This window comes from Carya illinoinensis, chromosome 5 (genome assembly GCF_018687715.1).
Source record: "Carya illinoinensis cultivar Pawnee chromosome 5, C.illinoinensisPawnee_v1, whole genome shotgun sequence".
NCBI lineage: Eukaryota > Viridiplantae > Streptophyta > Magnoliopsida > Fagales > Juglandaceae > Carya > Carya illinoinensis.
In genome coordinates, this window is record NC_056756.1 from 34,898,217 (window position 1) to 34,919,327 (window position 21,111).

Genomic DNA, 21,111 nt, shown 5'->3' on the forward strand with positions numbered 1-21,111 from the left:
ATCCCTAGTACATATTATAATGCTAATGCTAAAAGTCGACGGACATGGGAACAGTCCAGTATTGGTGGCAACCTTGCTATTTCGTGTACAAACAATGGGTTAATATGTATATGGGATCTAAGATTGGAGTCTACATATACCTCCCACCACAAACCAAATTAACATTGGCACTCGCACCAATTCCTAAGAAACCCAGACCAAGAGAATCATGACAACCCAACCGCCAAGGTTTCTGTTCCTCTCCCTCTGCTTAGCAACAGTGCTCTTCGGGCTGCGGCCAATTCCAGCCGTCGGTGACGCCGTGCCCGTAACCACAACCAACGCCACGGATTTCATCCGCAACAGCTGCGGAACAACCTTGTACCCGGACCTGTGCTACACCTCGCTCTCCCGCTATGCCAATGCCATACAGCAAAACCCGGCCCAGCTGGCCAAAGTCGCCATAGGCGTGAGCCTCGCCAAGGCCCGGCGCATTGCCTCCTACGTCTCCAACGTCTCCCGCCATGCCGACTACGGCGCCGACCCGCTAACTGCTTCCGTCCTCCAAGATTGCTTCACCAACTTCGGCGACGCCGTGGACGAGATCCACGATTCGCTGCAGCAGATGCGGCAGATGGTCGCCGCCGGAGCGGAGTCGTTCAGGTTCCAGATGGGCAACGTGCAGACGTGGATGAGCGCGGCGCTGACGGACGAGGAAACGTGCACGGACGGGTTCGAGGGCGTCAAGGATGGTCCGGTGAAGACGGACATGTGCGATCGGGTGGCGAAGGTGAAGAAGTTCACGAGCAACGCGCTTGCTTTGGTGAACAGTTATGTCGCCAAGGGGATCCCTTGATGCATCAGCCATGTAGATAGAATATTACTGTGAAATTAATCTTGTTTTACGTTGGAGTGAGCTAGCGAAAGCTATTATGTGCATATTTGGGGTTTTGATTTTTGATCTGTATTGCCCCTCGATAAGATTTCTTTTAGAATACTTTCTATTATCCGAAGAGATAGATCCCATATTAATTTATAGGTTTTATTGTATTAAATACAATAAGAACCATATATGGTATCTATTTCTATCCGACATAGAAAATATTTTAATAAAAAAATGATTGAAAGAAAGATCAGGGGAAGCATTTGTTTTTATTTCCATTTGTATGAATGTTTTAGCTCAAACTCAAAGTAGGTGTCCAACGTCTCTAATATCCATGATCTCAGCTTTCTCCATCTTGTGTGCATGACCATATATACCAGACCGATCGACTCTCAATGAAATTTACTAGTGAAAATCTTGTCCTTCATTTAGATGTGATCTTCTCATGAATTTACCTCTTCGATCGTTAATGCATTTCGATCGCATAAACAACCGTTTTCTGAACAGTCCACTTTTCTGTTTCTGTCCTCTCTGTCCGTGATGGCATGTCATTTGGACTGTGTTTCACATCTATATTTGTCTTACTCAAGATTTGCATCGTAAAGTGCTAACTTTCGAGCCTTCGTCCCGTCTCTGTCTGAATGCTCGTTTGGTGTGAGAGGTTTGTGCCAACTTTTATGCTGTGTGTGTGTATATATATATATATATGCTTTAGTCTAAACAGTACTAATATTCTAATACCAGCTACCTCCCTTTCTTCTCTAAATTTCAAATAACTTGAAAACATATCATGAAAAACTAGCTATTTAATAGTGAAAATATAATTATTAATATTATTTTTTAGCAGACAACATAAAAACTTAGCATCATGATTGTTTATACTCCTAATTACAAAACCACCTGATTACAAGGACCCTTGTCTATTTTGACCAACCACGATTCAGGCCTCATAGTAAGGCGGGGATTGTGTATGATTTTGTTCTGATTATTGCAGATATGTTTCCCATTTCCTTCAATTATGATGTCTCCCTTTTCATGTGGTTTCTTTTCAAGGATAAAGCAGCAAAATTCATAGGATATAACTGTTACGAACCTTGCTTTAGATCTACGACCTTGCTTTAGACAGTATTTCTACTGATGGCCTTATGAGTTATTTTCCTTTTTTCTTTTATGTCTAATCGAGATAGTTGTGTACCACATTGTATCATTTCAATCTAATATAACCAATAAATATTATTGATCATCCACTTTTAAACCTAAGCATAGTTTATATACATATATATATACAATATATGTATATAGTATTGCTACATTCATAAAAGAATTACACAAAAATAATACCACAAACTGACATGGTTTCATTTGATCTGTTAGATCTATTTTACAATAAAAATACTTTATAATTTGACAAACCACATCAAACCATATCAGTCTGTGAGATTGTTTTTGTATAACTCATTTGTAGTTAGAATATTTCCCATATATATATATACACACAATTATAGGTATTCTTATCTTTTTATACCCGTCATAGTGTAGAAAGGGGAATATTGCATTTTTGTTATGAAATCATTGAAAAGAGAGCCATAACGTGTTATAAAACTTTCAAAAGGAGAGAGAAAGAGATAGAGTTCAGAGAAGTTATGAAAACTTATGAATTTTTTAAAGGATTCAACGATATATATAGGAGTACAAAGGGGACTATGCCTTTTACGACTAGCACTATGCATTTTGCGGCTAGCTCACTATGCTAGCACTATACACTATGCATTTTGCGGCTAGCTCACTATGCTAGCACTATGTACTAGCACTATGTATTTGACGGCTAGCTAAATGTGGTCATACAAATCAAGATAGTTTATAACACTTCCCCTTTGGATGACCATATTTAAAAAATATGCCTCGTTAAAACCTTGCCAAGGAAAAATCCTGTGGGAAAAAACCAATGGCGAAGGAAAAAGAGTACAATATTCATGTGTATCGCCGAGTGTTTTAGGATTGCCTCATTAAAACCTTGCAAAGGAAAACCCAGTGGGATAAAACCTTAACGAAGGAAAAAGAGTACAATTAGCACAAGTCTTCAAGATATTACTTCCCTTGAAAAGTGCACGATAAAAGGTCTTCAAGTCTCCGCATTCCAATGTTCTGCACAATCTTCTTAAATGTTGCAGTTGGTAATGCTTTTGTGAATAAATCTGCCAGATTATCACTTGATCGTATCTGCTTGACTTTAATTTCACTTTTCTCCTCATGAATTGCAATGATCTTCTTGTGTGTATCTGAAAGATAACTCGCATTTGTACATCCAACTAACTGTAGACTTGATCCATGTTGATAAAATAATCACAACTGGATCTTTCTGCTCATCACTACTCTTCTGGAGTTGTACTCTTCTGGAGTTCTTGTAAATAACACAGTTAATGGAGAATTCATCAATATTAAATCGCTAACCTCATTTTTTAATAAAAATGGTGGCCAGCCTTTTAAGATTAGACAAGCATCGCGGATTTTCAACTCTTCTGTAGGTGTCAGGAGTGCTGTCAGACGCTGCAGAGCTATGAAGCTATATTTCGTCTCTTTTCTCTTGTTTCACGAGAGATGTTGTATCATAATTTTCTCTATAAAAGAGATATTCAGCTCATCTTCATTCGCATCTCATCTTCTTCACTTTTATGTAATCATACTGCATTTTTACTCTGCAATCTTTTTCTGCATTCTTATCCTACAATGGTTCAGCGATCTTCTCATGGCCAATATATGAGGTACTCTGCACCTCGTTCATCAGCTGTTCTTGCTTCTACCACATGTGCTATCATGCAATATAATGATCTGACTCATAGGTCAGATAATGAAGCTATCTATGAGCTTGTGAGTCTCGGTACCCGATACTCATCATCCATTGTCGCATTTTCTCAGTGATTGCAATCCAGAACTTGTGGAGTTGACAATCTCCACGAGAATATTGCTATACTTCAGCGACTTCTTCTAGAGTCCAACATGAAGATAGAATCAATAAAGTAAGAGAATAGGAATTTAAAATCTTTGTTTAAATCTTCTTTTCGATTGCCCACCCCTTTAGATAGGGATGTCATGCAGATTCTTGAAGAACAAGAGCGTTTGAAGAATGAGGCAAAGTGCCTCAAATTTCTGTAATTCTTGCTTCAAGATAATAAAATAATATTTCACAAATATTCATATTTGTGTTTCTATCTTTTGGTAGATATTCTGTGTGCTCCCTTTTATTTCTTCTTTAATAATACACACTTCATATCAAACCCATAATATAAATTTGAAATACTAATTGTATTAAAAGATGGTATTTCATGACTAATAACATCATCCATCTTTCCCTTGAAGCCGCAAGGGTTTCAGATTTATATTTCAAATATGTGCAGTTTTCATGAGCTCTTCTGGAGCCTCAATGACATTTAAATCATATATATAAACTGCAATAATAGCTTGTTTCCAATTGCGTTTGGATTACTTTAGATCATATAAGGATCTTTGAAACTTGATAGAATACATATTTCCAGATGTATTCATATTAGAAGCTTCAGACATTTTCTATCCTTCATGGATTTTCATATATATATCATGATCCAATGATCCATATAAACATGCAGTTAATCATGCATATCCAAACTCTCGGTAACTTTCAAGCTAATAAAAATCTCAATATAATTTCAACCACTTTAAAATCATATCAATATTGTTTTTTCGAGAAACTAACTTGTGATTTCTATATCACATTTTCATATTAAAAGTTTCAGGCTTTTTATATCATGTATATAAATATCCACTGATATTTAACAAAAATCACATCTTTAGGTGTTTGGATTTCAAGTCCATATTTATCACATTTTACTTAGTGATATCAATTCTGCAGGAATTGAGAAATTGATTCGTGATTTATATATCACAGTTTTATTTCCTTTCCATAAATACCCACTGACATTCAACAAGTATCATCTCTTTAGGTGTTTGGACTATAAGTCTCGATGCATCATATTTTACTAGTGAATCAATTCTGCAGGAATTGTTTCTTTCAAATTTGGCCAATATTTTACGTCGTATTCTTCGACGATTCTTGATTCACTTTCATTATTACTTCTGGTAATGTCAATTGCCATTTCATATGGAAATACGTTGTTGACAACGATTTTATTTCTATCCATAATTTCTCTATTATTGATGAAATGTAACGAGATCTCGTTATTTTCAGGTACTTGTCCCTCCTCAAGGGAAGACATTTTCATGAAAAACCTTTTCAGGAGGCACTCTTCAAGAGTTTATATAGGAGAATTTGGATGGACTTTATTGCTTGTTTTGTGGGTATGACCTCTTCAAGAGCACCAAATTATTTGTGTCTTTCTCTTTTGAGATGCAGTAACTTTTTTATCAATAGGTCTCACATGCTTTCAGACTGTTGAATTTCTTAATTGTTCTACAGGGACTTCAATCCTCGCTGGGATTTTAGCAGCTAGAATATGAGATATTTTTATCTTATTGCATTCAAAATTTAATTATCATCTGAACTTATGGTTCACATATGATAATCAAGATAACGTCGAATAATTTCATCTTATTTGCTTCAAGCAAATTTTTCTTTCCACTTCTGGTGGTAAGACTTTATAGTAAAAGAATCTTCTGGTTCTTTTATGGACGTCCATATGAAAATCATTCGACTTATCGTAATTGATTTTGGATGATCAAGATAACCATGAAAAGATACAAATATTTTGAATCATATCACCTTTTGATGCATCATAATATTTGATTCAATAATTGTATAATATCATCTCAAAGAGAAAGCTTACAGCTTTTCCAATACAAGCTTCTGGCCCGAAAGGATATTCATTATCACGTCCAATCTCTTAGTTTCTTTGAATGAAACGCATCATTCTTTTCACTTCAGGGAATAGAATGATATAAATTCATTATCATTCACTTCAGGAAATGATATAGATCTAGTAAGACGTAACTAATGATTCTTATAAAAAACTCATTATTTTGCTCAGTCACTGAAAGACCTGATACAAATTTGGAATACGTTGTGAACGTTTGCATTTCATATTGCTACTTCAGGAGCATACTCGATATTGCTACTTCAGGAGCACATTCGAGACGTTCATTCAAATATATATTCTTTCCACAATTTCAATTATGCACCTTCAGGTGCATAAATCATAATGAGCTTTTGTACAAGTATCACTCATATGAGATACTCAATAAAATTATTGATTTAGGGCGATCCTTCAGGGATGCTCCATTTTCATTTTCAGATAAATCATATCATCAATAATTTATAACAAGTATAAAAGAATAAATAAAACTTTCATTACTACAAAATATTGCAGAATATAAAAATATTTTATAATAAAATAAAGGAAATACATTAATTAAAAAGGAACACTTCCATGATCAACTCTATCACTAGAATCCTCAAAGAAATCAGAAACATCAAGACTTGTAATATCTTCTCCATCTATAGAATCTAAAGCATATGATGGTTCAGCAAAATTTGTTTCAAATTTCTTTGTTTTTTCTTTTATAGAAGATTGGTATAAGTCAACCAAGTGCTTATCTGTACGACAGACACGAGCCCAATTTCCAGTCATACTACATCTATGGCATCCATCTTCATCTTTCTTTAAAAATTTATTTTGATGACCTTTGCCCTTCTCTAAGTTGAACCACTTCTGGTGGTACGATATATATCTATTATTGTCCTTTTTAGTGTGGTCACTTCTAGGACCTCCACTTCTATAGTTTTTCCTACCACGTCCACACCCTCGTTTTCTTTGAAAAGATACACCATTCACTTCTGGGAATGATGTAAATCTAGTACCATTCACTTCATAGAATGATATAGAACCAGTAGGACGTGATTGATGATTTCTTAACAAAAACTCATTATTTTGCTCAGCTAATATAAGACAAGATATAAGTTCATAATATTTTTTGAACTTTCGCTCTCGATACTGCTGCTGCAGGAGCACATTCGAGGCATGAAAAGTAGTATATGTCTTCTCTAACAAGTCATCATCAGTGACTTTTTCACCACATAATTTTAATAGCGATCTAATTTTAAGAAGTGTAGAGTTATACTCACTAACACTTTTCAAGTCTTGCAACCTCAGGTGCATCCAATCATGACGAGCTTTTGGGAGGATTACAGTTTTCTGGTGTTCATATCTCTCCCTTAAATCATTCCACAAAATAAGTGGATCTTTCACCGTTAGATACTCAGTTTTTAATTCTTCATGAAGATGGTGCCGAAGGAAAATCATTACCTTAGCACGGTCCTGCAGGGACCTTTGATTTCCTTCTTTAATTGTATCTCCCAGGTTCATCGCATCTAGATGGATCTCAGCATCAAGGATCCAAGATAAATAATTTTTCCCAGAAATGTCAAGAGCAACGAATTCCAATTTTGTAAGATTTGACATTTTTTACATATATAAATCAGGAACATAAGTATAGAGTTTTCATTAAGTAATGTAACATTTCATATTCATTTTGGAAATTACAAAAATATATTAAAAAACTTACTTGAAGTAGAGGACTACTAGTTTCAAAATCATCAGAACTTTCGTGCTGATAACGTGTTATGAAATCATTAAAAAGAGAGAGCCATAACGTGTTATAAAACTTTCAAAAGGAGAGAGAAAGAGATAGAGTTCAGAGAGGTTATGAAAACTTATGAATTTCTTAAAATATTCAATGATATATATATAGGAGTACAAAGGGAACTATACTTTTTACGACTAGTACTATGTATTTTGCGGCTAGCTCACTATGCTAGCACTATGCACTATGCACTTTGCAGCTAGCTCACTATGCTAGCACTATGTACTAGTACTATGCATTTGACGGCTAGCTAAATGTGGTCATACAATTCAAGATAGTTTATAACAATTTTATAATTAATTTTATTATTTTTAATCACGTCGATTGTATGATATGAGACCTTTCGTACAATATGATTGTTATTCACCACTTATAAACACTTTTTCTATGCCATAAACTTGTAGGCAAACTCATGAATTTCACCTTCCAAACTAGGAAGAATATTCCAATATATATATATATATATATAAGAAAAACAGATCCAAATTATTGGCATCGATCGCAAATTAATTAATTTATGCTAACCTAATCTTGGCAACTCATTATTGAATTAAATTAATTTGTGGCGCATTATCCGATCCCTCGCTTTTGCTCTGAGCAAGTGTTGGCTATGATTATAATAATAGTAGGGTCATGTACATGTGTAATTGGTAAAGTATTAATATTTTACGTTAAAAAGCATGGTTTTTTGGCACTTTCCTAGGTGTTTGTACTTTGTAGTTGTCGTACTTTTTTTTTTTTTTTTGAAAATTGTAGTTGTCGTACTAGGCCTTAGTAAATAACATTTGTGTCATTTCCACTTCTTAACGGAGGGTGATGGCGTAACAACTTAAACGAGCTAGCTAGCGTTAGTTACTCACATGTATGGCTATACTAAATAAAATGATCATGGTTGTCATCATTAGAGCATCTTGAAATTATTATAACAAGAAGCTGGATTTTCTGCTCCCTGCAGATCAGAATCATGTGATCACATCATATATATATATATATATATATGCGCACACACACATACACATGTATATCTATATTCAGTACTAATTTCCACACCTCTATATATATAAATTGACACTGACGACATTAATTGTAATGATTCAAGGAAAATGTAAATCACATGATTTGTTGGTATATATGCTCGAAAAATGAATTAAACTAACAAATCAAATTCCCAGCTTGGAATCATTGTACGTAAAACTGTCTGATCATCGCGCGATATCAGTCATAGATCATCGATGTGGGGTTTTTATGGCTGATCATCAGCCAATGCCAACGATGAGAGCAAATATTGCTGTGAAAAAATGATAACAATAAATTGAAAAATAATATGGAATTATAAAAATAATCACACACAACACAAGATTTACGTGATTTGACAAATTACCTATGTCCATGGGAGTTACAGAGGATTTTATTATTGAAAAATATCACACTACAATAATAGATCAATCACTGTATGTCTACAGTGTTTCTACAGTACGACCATATGATATAATAATCATATATATAGTCAAACGGCGGAAAAAACCCTAGAGTTGTGTAAAATAGATGTTCGCTCGAGCGGCGTGTCGAACGCGCATCGAGCAAACTTCCTTCCTCATCTGCTCGAACTTATTGTCGTGCTGATATCGAGCGTTCGAATCTGTCTGAATTCGCTCGAGCGGCCAATGCCTCCGCTTGAGCGGTGTGGACCAGACTCCAAAGTACTCAACAATTCTCCCACTTGGAGACTGGTACACTCGTTGTATCGCCGTCTTCCTCAAACATGATATCCTCCACCTCTGCAACTCACTGCCCCTGTCTTCATGCTAGAAGACCAACTGAAGTTGCACACAACTTCAGTTTCTTAAGTGTAACACCCTTTGTCAACATATCAGCAGGGTTCTTGTTTCTACAAATCTTCTCAAGTAACAACTGTCCGTCATTTAACAATGATCGTATGAAGTGATACCTAATCTAAATGTGTTTGGTCCTGGAATGAAATGCTGGATTCTTGGCAAGGAATATGACACTCTAACTATCACCGTAGAGAGTGCCTTTCTGATTCTTTTTACCTAATTCCTTCAAGAAGCCCCGTAGCCATATCATCTCCTTTGCATCCTCTGACACTGTAATATACTCAGCTTCTGTAGTAGACAAAGAAACTGTTTGTTGTAGATTAGAATCCCATGACACAGCAGTACCACCAAGTGTATAAACAAAGCCTGTGGTACTCTTTCTGCTATCAATATCTCCAGGTAGATCAGCATCAACATAGCCTTGCACCTCCAAGCTCTCTCCAGAGAAACACAAACAGGTTTCTGAGGAGCCCTTTAGGTACCTCAAAATCTATTTCACTACTTTCCAATATTGCTTTCCTGGGTTACTCATGTATCTACTCACAACTCTCACTGCATGAGCAATATTCGATCTTGTGTAAACCATAGCATACATAAATGAACCAATAGCTGAGGTATAAGGAATCTTACTCATGTAATCTTGTTCCTCCTCTGACTCAGGTGACTGATTCTTGCTGAGTCTGAAGTGACTGTCCAAGGGTGTGCCAACTGGTTTGGCCTTGTCCATATTGAACCTGCTGAGTACCTTTTTCACATACTCAGCCTGTGAGAGTCTCAACGTACCTCTGACTCTATCTCTGACAATTCTCATGCCAATGATTTGCTTTGCAGCTCCCAAATCTTTCATTGCAAAGTGCTCTGACATCTGCTTCTTTAGATTATTGATCTCATCAGTACTAGCCCCTGCAATAAGCATGTCATCCACATACAACAGCAGAATAATATAAGAATTGTCAAAGTGTCTGATATAGCAACAGTGAATAGCTTGACATCTAATGTACCCTACACTGTGCATGAAGTTATCAAATTTTTTGTACCACTGTCTAGGAGCTTGCTTCAGGCCATACAAGGTCTTCCTCAGTTTGCAAACTGAACCTTCCTTTCCCTGTACCACAAACCCCTCAGACTGGTGCATGTAGATATCTTCTTCAAGGTGTCTATGAAGAAAAACTGTCTTCACATATAACTGCTCAAGAAATAAATCTTCAGTAGCAACCATAGCCAGTACCATCCTGATGGTTGCGATCTTCACCACAGGAGAAAAGATCTCAGAGTAATCAATACCCTGCTTTTGCTAAAAGCCTTTTACAATAAGTCTGGCCTTGTACCTCTTACTGCCATCATGCTCAGTTTTCACTTGGTACACCCATTTGTTGTGTAATGTCTTCTTCGCTGATGAAAGTTCTATTAACTCCCATGTCTGATTCCCTAATAGGGAATCCATCTCATCTTTCATGGCCAGCTCCCACTTGTTAGAATTTTCATCTTGCAAGGTTTCTTCGTAACTCTGCGGTTCTCCACCATTTGTCAACAAAATGTAATTCAAAGTAGGTGAGAAACGCTGTGGAGGACGTATAGTTCTAACTGACCTGCGAACTGCAACTGTAGGAGTGGACGGTTTTGAAATTGTCTGCGGAATAATAGGAATGGGTGCACTGGACCCACTCTCCCTGTCACTCACATCTCTACACTGCACTGTAACCTCTGGTAGGTCATCCAATCTTACAAACTCGGACTCCTGAGGAGCTACTGTAGAAGTTGTACTAGACTTATCCTTGTACATAATTTTCTCATTGAAAATTACATCCTGCTTCTTATGATCTTCTGATCCTGATAATTCCAGAGACGATAGCCAATTACCTCGTCTCCATAGTCAATGAAATAACATTTATTAGACTTAGCCTCAAGTTTACTACAAGCATTAGAATCAATAAGCACAAAAGAAATACAGCCAAAAGTTTTAAGGTGAGAAAATTTGACCTCTTTCCCGCTCCAAACCTCCTCAGGCAATCCACAATCCAGTGGAACTGATGGCCCTCTGTTTATCAAGTAAACGGTAGTGCTGACTCTATCTGCCCAGAAAGTGGGTGGTAGTCCAGCGTGCAACCTCATGCTTCTAACACGCTCATTAATGGTTCTGTTCATACGCTCAGCAACTCCATTTTGCTGTGGTGTCCTAGGAATGGTCTTCTCCATTCTGATATCCAGAGTTGCACAATACTACTTGAACCCACCATCGACATACTCACCACCATTGTCAGACCTCAAACATTTTAGTTTCAAGCTTGTCTCAGTCTCAACCATGGCTTTTCAAATTTTGAACACATTAAATACATCAGATTTATGTTTCAAAAAATAAACCCATACCTTCCTACTATGGTCATCAATGAACGTGACATAGTAGCGAGAACCTCCAAGAGATGCCACTGGGGAAGGATCCCACACATCTGTGTGCATAAGATCCAGTCTTCCTGTCTTAGGCGTCCTGCCACTTTTCAAGAAACTGATCTTCTTTTGTTTCCCTATAACAGAACTCTCACATATACTGAGATCAATTGACTTCAGTTCTGGTAGCTTGCCTTTAAACAAAAGTTCCTTCATACCCTTCTGACTCATATGGCCAAGCCTGCAATGCCACAAATCTCTTGTGCTCTCTGCAACGGTAGTAGCAATAGTGTCAATCAAACCAGTAATTAAATATAGTGTACCAGTTTTCTTACCCCAAGCCAATACCAATGCCCATTTTGTGACCTTCCAGGTGCTATCTAAGAATACCACTGAATGACCACACTCATCGAGCTACCCAATAGAAATGAGGTTCTTCTTCAACTCAGGAATGTGTCTGACCTTTTGCAAGGTCCATCTGTTCTTACCAGAGAATGCAATATCAACGTCTCCCATCTCCACTACGTTCAAAGCCTCTCCATCAGCCAAATACACATTCCAAAATCACCTGCAATATAGTTTCGCATTAGCTCTCGGTGGGAAGATGGATGGAAGGAAGTCCTTGAATCCAATATCCAGTCATCAACTGGACTATGAACTGCAAGCAATAGTGCATCCTGTACTTCTTCAGTTACCACATTAGCACTATCATTCTCGGTCTTCTTAGGATTTTTGCAGTTATTCTTTATGTGGCCATCTTTGCCACAATTCTAGCAAGTTGCCTGCTGACCAGGCTTCGACTTGCTCTTGCCCCTATGCTTTGATTTTGATATTCCTCTATTTGAGTTCCTGTCTTATGATCTCCCTCGAGAATCAACATTTAGATCTGAACTCAAATCCGAGGTCTCGCCTGAATCTTTCCTGCGCACCTCCTCAACCAAATCAAATCATGAATATCATCATATTTCAATCTAGATTTACCAGCAGAATTACTGACAGCATTCTCATGGCTTCCCAACTATTTCGCAGTGAAGCCAATAGTATCAGTGCATGTATCTTATCATCAAATTCAATTTCAACAAACGACAATTGATTTGTGATAGCATTAAAATTATTCAGATGTTGTGCAACAAACGTACCATCTGCCATCTTCAAATTGAATAAATTTTTCATCAAATGTACCTTATTATTCGTTGACGGCTTTTCATACATACCTGACAAAGCCGCCATGAGATCCGTAGTTGTATTCTCCTTGATGATGTTGTGTGCAACGGATCTTGACAGGGTTAATCGAATAACCCCCAGAATCTGTCGATCCAACAGGTTCCAATTAGCATCATCCATATTTTCCGGTTGCTTTCCCAATAGTGGAAGATGAAGTTTCTTCCTATAGAGGTAGTCCTCTATTTGCATTCTCCAGTATCCAAAATCCGTGTCATCAAACTTCTCAATCCCCGATGCCTTCAATTCATCTCCAGCCATCGTTTTTTCTTAGACCCGAACCTTGGCTCTTGATACCAATTGTTGTGAAAAAACGATGACAATAAATTAAAAAAAAAATATGGAACAAGAAAAACAATCACACACGACACAAGATTTACGTGGTTCGGCAAATTGCCTACTTCCATGAGAGCTGCAGAGGATTTTATTATTGAGGAATATCATAATACAATGATAGATCAATCACTGTATGTCCACAGTGTTTCTACAGTACGGTCATATGATATAATAATCATATATATAGTCAAATGGCAGAAAAAATCCTAGAGGTGTGTAAAATGGATGTTTGCTCGAGTAGCATGTCGAGCGCGCATCAAGTAAACTTCCTTTCGCATCTACTCGAGCTCACTGCAGAGCTGACATCGAGCATTCAAATCTGTCTGAATTCGTTTGAGCGGCCAATGCCTCCGTGCGAGCAGTGTGGACCAGACTCTACAGTACTCGACACACATATATATATATATATATATATATATATATATATGAATGTGATCTCAGGTTTAACATCGACCACAAACTAGCTAGTACTGCAGTAAATCATCATTTTATTGGCATCTTCAAAGAGTAGTGATATGACGACTGGTCCAATACTCCTCCACGTACATGATATTAGAGCTTATAGTTTTTTCTTTACTAAATTAGGTTTAACATGATGATCTCGAGTGACATCAATAATTAGTACTTATCTCTTCCAGCTCTTCTTGTATCTACATGGTGATTAAGATCTCGTTTAGATGTTGACTAGAATTGAGATGAGTTAAGTTCTTTATGAATAGTAATGAGTTGATCAGATGGTGGAGTGAGTTTTGTGAGGCCTACCTAAAATAAATTTAGATATATTTATTAGAAATTGAAAAAAGTTGTAGATCCCGCTGTAAAGATGTCTTGAATTGGAAAATGCTATGGGTTGTACTTGTAAAGAGGTTTTAAATTGAGATAAGTTTAGTAATTTAAAAGTTGAGTATTTGGATATTAGAGTTAAGTTAAAATTAAACTGAATTGAGTTCAGTTTAAATTCCAAACGAAGTCTTTTAATTACTGTGTTCAAACTAATAACCCTTAGCAGTTAAGGCCGAAAATTCTATCGACTTGCAAGCAGTGAGGTGTACTCGATCACTAATGACGTTTCAACCACATTTGGGAATCGCACATGCTTAAACAAGTGACAGATAGGGAGGTTATGTACGAGAGAGCGAAAGGAGCAGAAGGTTAGGACTGAGAAGTATTTGGCTGCTTCTGAATTAGGTTTTGGATTTAGCTTAGGCAACACAAAGCTGCATGTGAAACGAAACGACTAGAAGCTTTGAAGGAGCGTGACATGATGGCAAAATATGGGTACTAAAGGACACACGACACGAGAGTACACGAGAGTTCTGTTTATGAACCAAAACAGCCATATAGCTAAGCCAAGCTATCTTAGCTTTCTGGTCACGGGATGCAAAAATTATTATTTACTTTTACAGATTAGAAATATCATTTATATTTATGGGTCCCCATGTTAAGAAACTCCTTCCTGACAAAAGGAAACGGGATGGCTTTTGTTTCTGAATGGCCATATAATTGGACTGGGCGGGGAATTGGAAATAACGGCCTCAAGATCAGCCAATGTCACCAACCAATAATAAAAGCTTTTGGATTTAGCCCCAGCTTGCAACGTCATATTCATCACCTCTCTCCAATAATAAGAAATCTCGTGCATTTAAAAGATCAAGATGAAATCATGAAGAGTGAAGACAAAGGGTTCAAATGAATTAAGATCGAACGTCACAAAAAGCTACGTAGGAATTTGGTTGGGATCACAACTGAAGAGAGAGAGATGTATACAGAAGTCGACCTAGACATGACTTGTAGATTTTAAATTCATGATTTTGTAAATTATATTTTAATGAATATCGTTGTAAATTCAATTTTTTTTAAAAAAAAATTTTAATTATGGAATATTTTATATCCTAGAAAAAGAAAAAAAAAAAGAAAAAGAAAAAGAAAGTTTTTTAAGACGTCAATTCCCATTTCACTTTCCTGAAACAATCTCAGAAGGCCGGTCATGGGTGTTAAAGATCTGCCCGAGCAAGGGGATACGTAGTACTAGAAAGCCCGTGGGCTAGACCCAGAATAATGTCATTTATGTCTTTCGTGAAGTTTTAACTTGTCCCGTTTTGCAGGATATTTTATGATACTTGGTGTTTATGAATTTGCATGGTTACGCCAATTGAACATGGATGATATTCTGATGACTTGTGGTGATATTTTTAAGGCCATGTGTTTGGCATCTTGAAGCCGTGGGTGAAAGTTTAACCAGAAAATTAGAAAACTGGTCCAAACTGGATTGGACCAGATCGGTGGGTCAGTTTTGAATTGGTCCGGTCTAGATTCGGCTCTTATATTTTAAAAACCTTTTAAATCTGGTCTGAACCGGATTTTCGGCACCAGACCGATTTATAAAATATATATATAAAAAAATTAATTTTTAATATTATATAAAATATTTTATACATGTATATATAATTATAAATGAAATTTCTATATATACTATATATAATTATATATGAAATGATTTTATATTATAATTTATAACATAAAATTTTAATCTTAAATATATATATATATATAATTTTTTTATATACCATATATAATGAGATTGCCACTTGACTAAAACTGGAAACTGGAAAATTGAAAAATTGAATTTGAACCGGTAAAAGCGGAAGTATTGGTTTAGTAGGGTAACCTGTTTGGAATTAGTTCTTGAAAATGCAAAAGATGTGTATACCGGTTCGGTCTTAAACTTGTACAAAACCGAATCGGTTACACCCTACTTAAAACTAATTCAACCAATCTCAAATCAATTAATGATGAGACCTATTATTTTTTCAACTCTCATAAAAAAGTTAAATTCATCTCAACCTACTTCATACATTTAAACACATATCTCAACTCATTTATATTTGAATAAATCTCAATGAGATCGACAAAACATTATTATTCATATATTAATTTAGATCATTTGATATTACTCTAGCATCCAAACGCAACGTCCACATTAATGACTTGTTGTACATATTTAGGTATGTTGATATTTTTTCGTTGTATTTAGCTTATAACTTAGAAACATGCATGCTAGACACACGTCTATTTTCTTCGTTGCGAGTGCACGTGCAACCCAAAGTTGCATGTTCAACATAACGACGACACGCTCTTTTAGAAAACGGGAAGTCAGGATGTCACATTAACATTTTGTTGAAACTAGAGGCCGACGACTTCCTTATTCGTGATCAGGGAATCGTACTGATGACCAAAGGCGTTACTTATGCTGTTGATGAAAGTTGAGGTCAAATTGTTAGAGAAATATTGTAGCCATTCGACCCCAACTGGGGAATAACAACAATCCTCGAGGTAATACTCATGTATACATGATCGAAATGTTCATTACGTCCGACTTTTGTGAATTCATAAATAAAAATCCTTGATTTTGGTAGTCGGTTACTGGATCATTACCAATCATGTGCAGACATGTACAAATGCATAATCAACATATATATATATATATATATATATTTTAATTTAGAATACCCAATCAACATGTCACGTCAACAAAAAGTATTTTGTAATTGAAACCCATTAAAATATAATATAAAAACATAAAAGTAAAATTACTATATTTTATGTGCGACCATGCACACAACCATAAGCATCTACTACTAGATATGGACGAGCTGGAATAGAGATGGTTAGGAAGGTATAGGCGAAACTGAGCAGCTTAACCCTTGGGATGGATCAGATTAAAAACACCCAAACTGATCATGGACTTAAGGAAGATAGTGGAGGAGGTTAAGGAAGGGAAGGGACCGGAATTCAAGCAGATAGAGGATGCCGTCCTATGGTATGGTAACCGACTTTGTGTGCCTAACAAGAAGGAGATTCAAGAATTAATCTTAAGAGAGGCGCACCGATCCATGTATATAGTTCACCCAAGAAGTGCCTAGATGTATCGAGACATGCGACATTATGTTTGGTGGAATGGTATGAAAACGGATGTAGTGGCCTATGCAACTCAATGCTTGACTTGTCAGCAGGTTAAGGTCGAGCACCAAATGCCTTTAGAAACACTATCGCCACTCTCACTCCCAGGATGGACTTGGGATGAGATCGGGATGAATTTCGTGCTAGGATTTTCGAAAGAACTCAGAGGACATGATTCGACATGGGTGATCGTGGATAGACTATCAAAGTCGAACCACTTCATTCCCATTTTGACTGACGTATCCGGTGGAGAAATTGGCAGAACTTTATGCCAACGAAATCGTTGGACTTCACAGATCCAATCCAAAATAGTATCGGACATAGATGCTTGTCTCACCTTAGCAGTTTGGAGAAGTGTACATAAGGAGTTAAGACGGAATTGACGTACAACACAACGTTCCATTCTCAGATAGACGGTCAGTTGGAGAGGACCATTAAGGGTTTAGAAGACATGCTCAATCTGAGCATGTGCATTAGATTTTAAAGGAGTTGGGCCAAGTACTTGCCAATCTTCTGTTTGCGTACAACAATAGCAACCTGGAGAGCATCGTAGCAGTGCCATATGAGATATTGTATGTGTAGTGCTCTCAGGACTCGGTAACTTACTTGCAAGGTACCATAATGCCCAAGAATGTTAGCTGGCCGGTGACACCCCAATCATTCCTAGGAAAAGCTTGTGTTCATACGCTAAGTGTAATAAATTGTAGCAGAATATGTAAAGGGATTAGTCCGAGACTAATGCTAAATGTATCAAAGATGTATATAAATAAAAAACCTTTACTAATAGTAATATACATATGTCACTATTACTTCATCTCAAACAGTATTGTACACCATCATCAATTCATCCCTTACGTCAAAATGTAACGAACCATAAAGTGTTTGTCGCCTAACTAAAATAAACATCTTATAATACAAATTATTCACTAAATGGAGACGGGTGTCCGTAGCTACTCTTTGGGTTGGATTGGTCTTTCTTCATTGGAATAATTCTCTTGGGCTAAATCTATATTAGGATTGACTGCTCCGATGAACGTAACTACAGGTGGGACCACCACGGTAGCAATTCTAAGAAATTCCAGTAAGTTAAAACTCATGACAATGCTAATAACAAGAGACAATGACAATGGGTATGCATGCACCAATTTCTATAAATAAACCTGAGAACACACATTGTTATGCATTGTGAGGAATAACCCTCTTTCAAAACACATGTATTTTTAATTATGGCAAGGAATCACCATTTGAGCGAATCATAAGTATATAAGCATGACGAGGAATCACCTTATGAGCAAATCACATATATGCACATTCATTATCATGGTGAGGAATAACTCCACACGATCACCTTAATGCAATCGGATGCCCTTCAATGAATGCCATTGGGTTCTAGTCAAACTTGTGTATAATTTCTGCAACAAACTCAACCCCTCTCAAGAATCAAATATGGAATTTTAGAACACTATAGGGACAAGAGATGCAGCTTCCTACACATTCAAAATAGAAATATTACACTTAAAGTTCAGCCGAGTACCATCATGAGCTTACACCATTCAGCAAAAATCAATCCTATTCCCACGTCATAAACTTTGTCTCCAAGCTTGGATTAGAGTTCCAAGATTCTGACTTGACCCATACACATCTTACTTGGTCATAAAGATTGAAGGAAGGTGAAAAAAACCAAATTGGTCTTCTCAGCCAATGCACATCTCTTCCACCCTCTTCCATTTCTTTCACAAGTCTAAGTCGAGTGTCCCTTACCTTCATCTCTCTCATTCACAAGAAAGGAATACCTCTGCACCTACATAGACCCTTAGAGCTAAATTGGTTAGGAAACAAGTGGTATTAGGCGATGGTTTTGGTTTAAGAGGAAGGTTTACATAGTTAGCCGATTCTTTTGAGAACTTGAACACCTTTGAAAAGTCTGAATCCCCCACCCCTCCCACACTCAACGAGGTCTTCAACCATAGGGAGACAAAGAGTTCTACTAGCTGCACATGAGAAAACAAAATGAAATACAATCATAACACCCTAGCCAATTGCATCAAGATGAGTTTCCCTTCTTAATTTCAGACAAGGCGTGTGATGCTTAGCTTCTTACATAATTTTCTTCTTCTCATGAGCCCTATAAATAGCACCCTTCATCCCTTACCTTCATCCCTTACCTTCATCCAGGCCACTTTCAAGGGCATAAGAGCATTGTGTGAGACCACCTCCATAAACACTAGTTAAGAGAGAAATTGAGCACCTTTGCAAAGGAGTTGGTTGGTATTGAGTGACCTCTAAAGCTTTGGATTGGTAAGTTGTTTTGCCATGACTTTTTATTAAAAGATGGGTTAACATGTTAAGCTTTGATTTGTGATATAAAAGTGAGTTTTGGGTTGAATTTGGTAATGATAAATCATTGGAAAGCTTGCTTAGTGTAGATTTGATATTTGGTTGGTTAATTGTGTATTAGACTTGGAATATGATCATGACATGTTTAGTTATGAAGTGATAAGCTTAACTAAGGTCTTGGGATAATAAATAATAGTTGATATTTGAAGAAAAAACATATGCCATGCTGAGTTTTAAGTTGATATCCTTGATTGACCATCAAACATGTTTAAGTTTTTACTTAGTTGAAGCTTATTATTTGAGATTTTGGTTAAGTTTCTCAAAGCATGTTTAGAGGCATGTTCTTAGCATGATTAGAATTTGGACTATTGATTCCTTAAAGCTCTTATTGATCATATTCAAAGTATAAGCCATAAACCTCATAAGTAGTCTTGGCTTTGTAGAATGATCTTCGTGATGATAGTAGTTATTTTATATGATCATGATATGATAATAAATGATATAAATCTAAGGTAATAGTTTGATAATAAATTCTGTTTTGATGACTGATTAAAGTAATAGATTTTAGCTATAGGCATAAATCACATATGAAAGGGATATGATGATATGCATGCCACGGGTTTACTAGATTTCTCATAGTAAGAGTATGATTCTAAAGCTTTATATGGATTTAGAATATGGTATATGTGAAGTTTGTGAATTGTGATGAAGTTTTAGGATCAAAATGCAAATGATAAAAGTTTTGGGTGATTTTTGCAATTTCTAGTAATGCGTGTACAATTTTGCTAATTTGGGTTTTTCATGGTAAACTTTGTAAGGTCTAACTTTTAGTATATCTCTTGTTAAAGCCACACCACCTTTAGAACCCGAAGAGTGGTAAGTTGACCGTTAACTTTTACAAAATATTTATATGGTTTTGTATAAACACAATATTCATATTATAAATGTTATTTTGATCATGAAATGTTTTATGTTACATGATGAGCATTTGGTCATTTATATGACATTTTTTGATTAATTTTTAATTTTGCATGAACATGTACTATTGAGCATGATATATGAAAATATGTCATTTTTGCATGAAGCATATTACATGTTATGAAAAGAAGCACATAATGTCATGAGCATAGCATGAAAGATATGTTTATCATGACTTAATGCTAGGATAGAGGAATATCTTAGTAGAACTCCTCTACCCATTCTGGAGTAACTAAAATAGGAGTGGTAACCCCTAGGTTGATAAAGAATAGTTAACAAGTTTCGACTGGTTCCTCTATAAAGGATTCCAAGGCGAAGTCATGGATATGGCATCTAATGCTAGTGGGTGTAAAAGTATGAAAAGTTATGATTAATGCATTGAAAGATATGTTTGCATAGCTTTGATGTCATAGTTGCAACTTAAGTGTATTACGGTCACTGACAGGTACTCAAGGTGCAAATAGAGAGCCATGATGTTACCATATGATAATGATGCTAATAAGAGAAATGAGATCATGTTTTGAAAAGATGAAGTATGAAATTTTCTCTGTAAGAAAATGTGCATCA

At 36.3% G+C, this 21,111-nt stretch overlaps 1 protein-coding gene across 1 annotated transcript; it reads left to right on the forward strand.

Annotated features, from left to right (window-relative positions):
* The first annotated feature begins 112 nt into the window (after positions 1 to 112).
* On the forward strand, positions 113 to 1,170 carry LOC122308882 (21 kDa protein-like). The gene has a single exon (XM_043122158.1). The coding sequence runs from the start codon at positions 209 to 211 to the stop codon at positions 833 to 835; it is 627 nt and encodes a 208-aa protein (XP_042978092.1). The 5' UTR covers positions 113 to 208; the 3' UTR covers positions 836 to 1,170.
* The last annotated feature ends 19,941 nt before the right edge of the window (positions 1,171 to 21,111 follow it).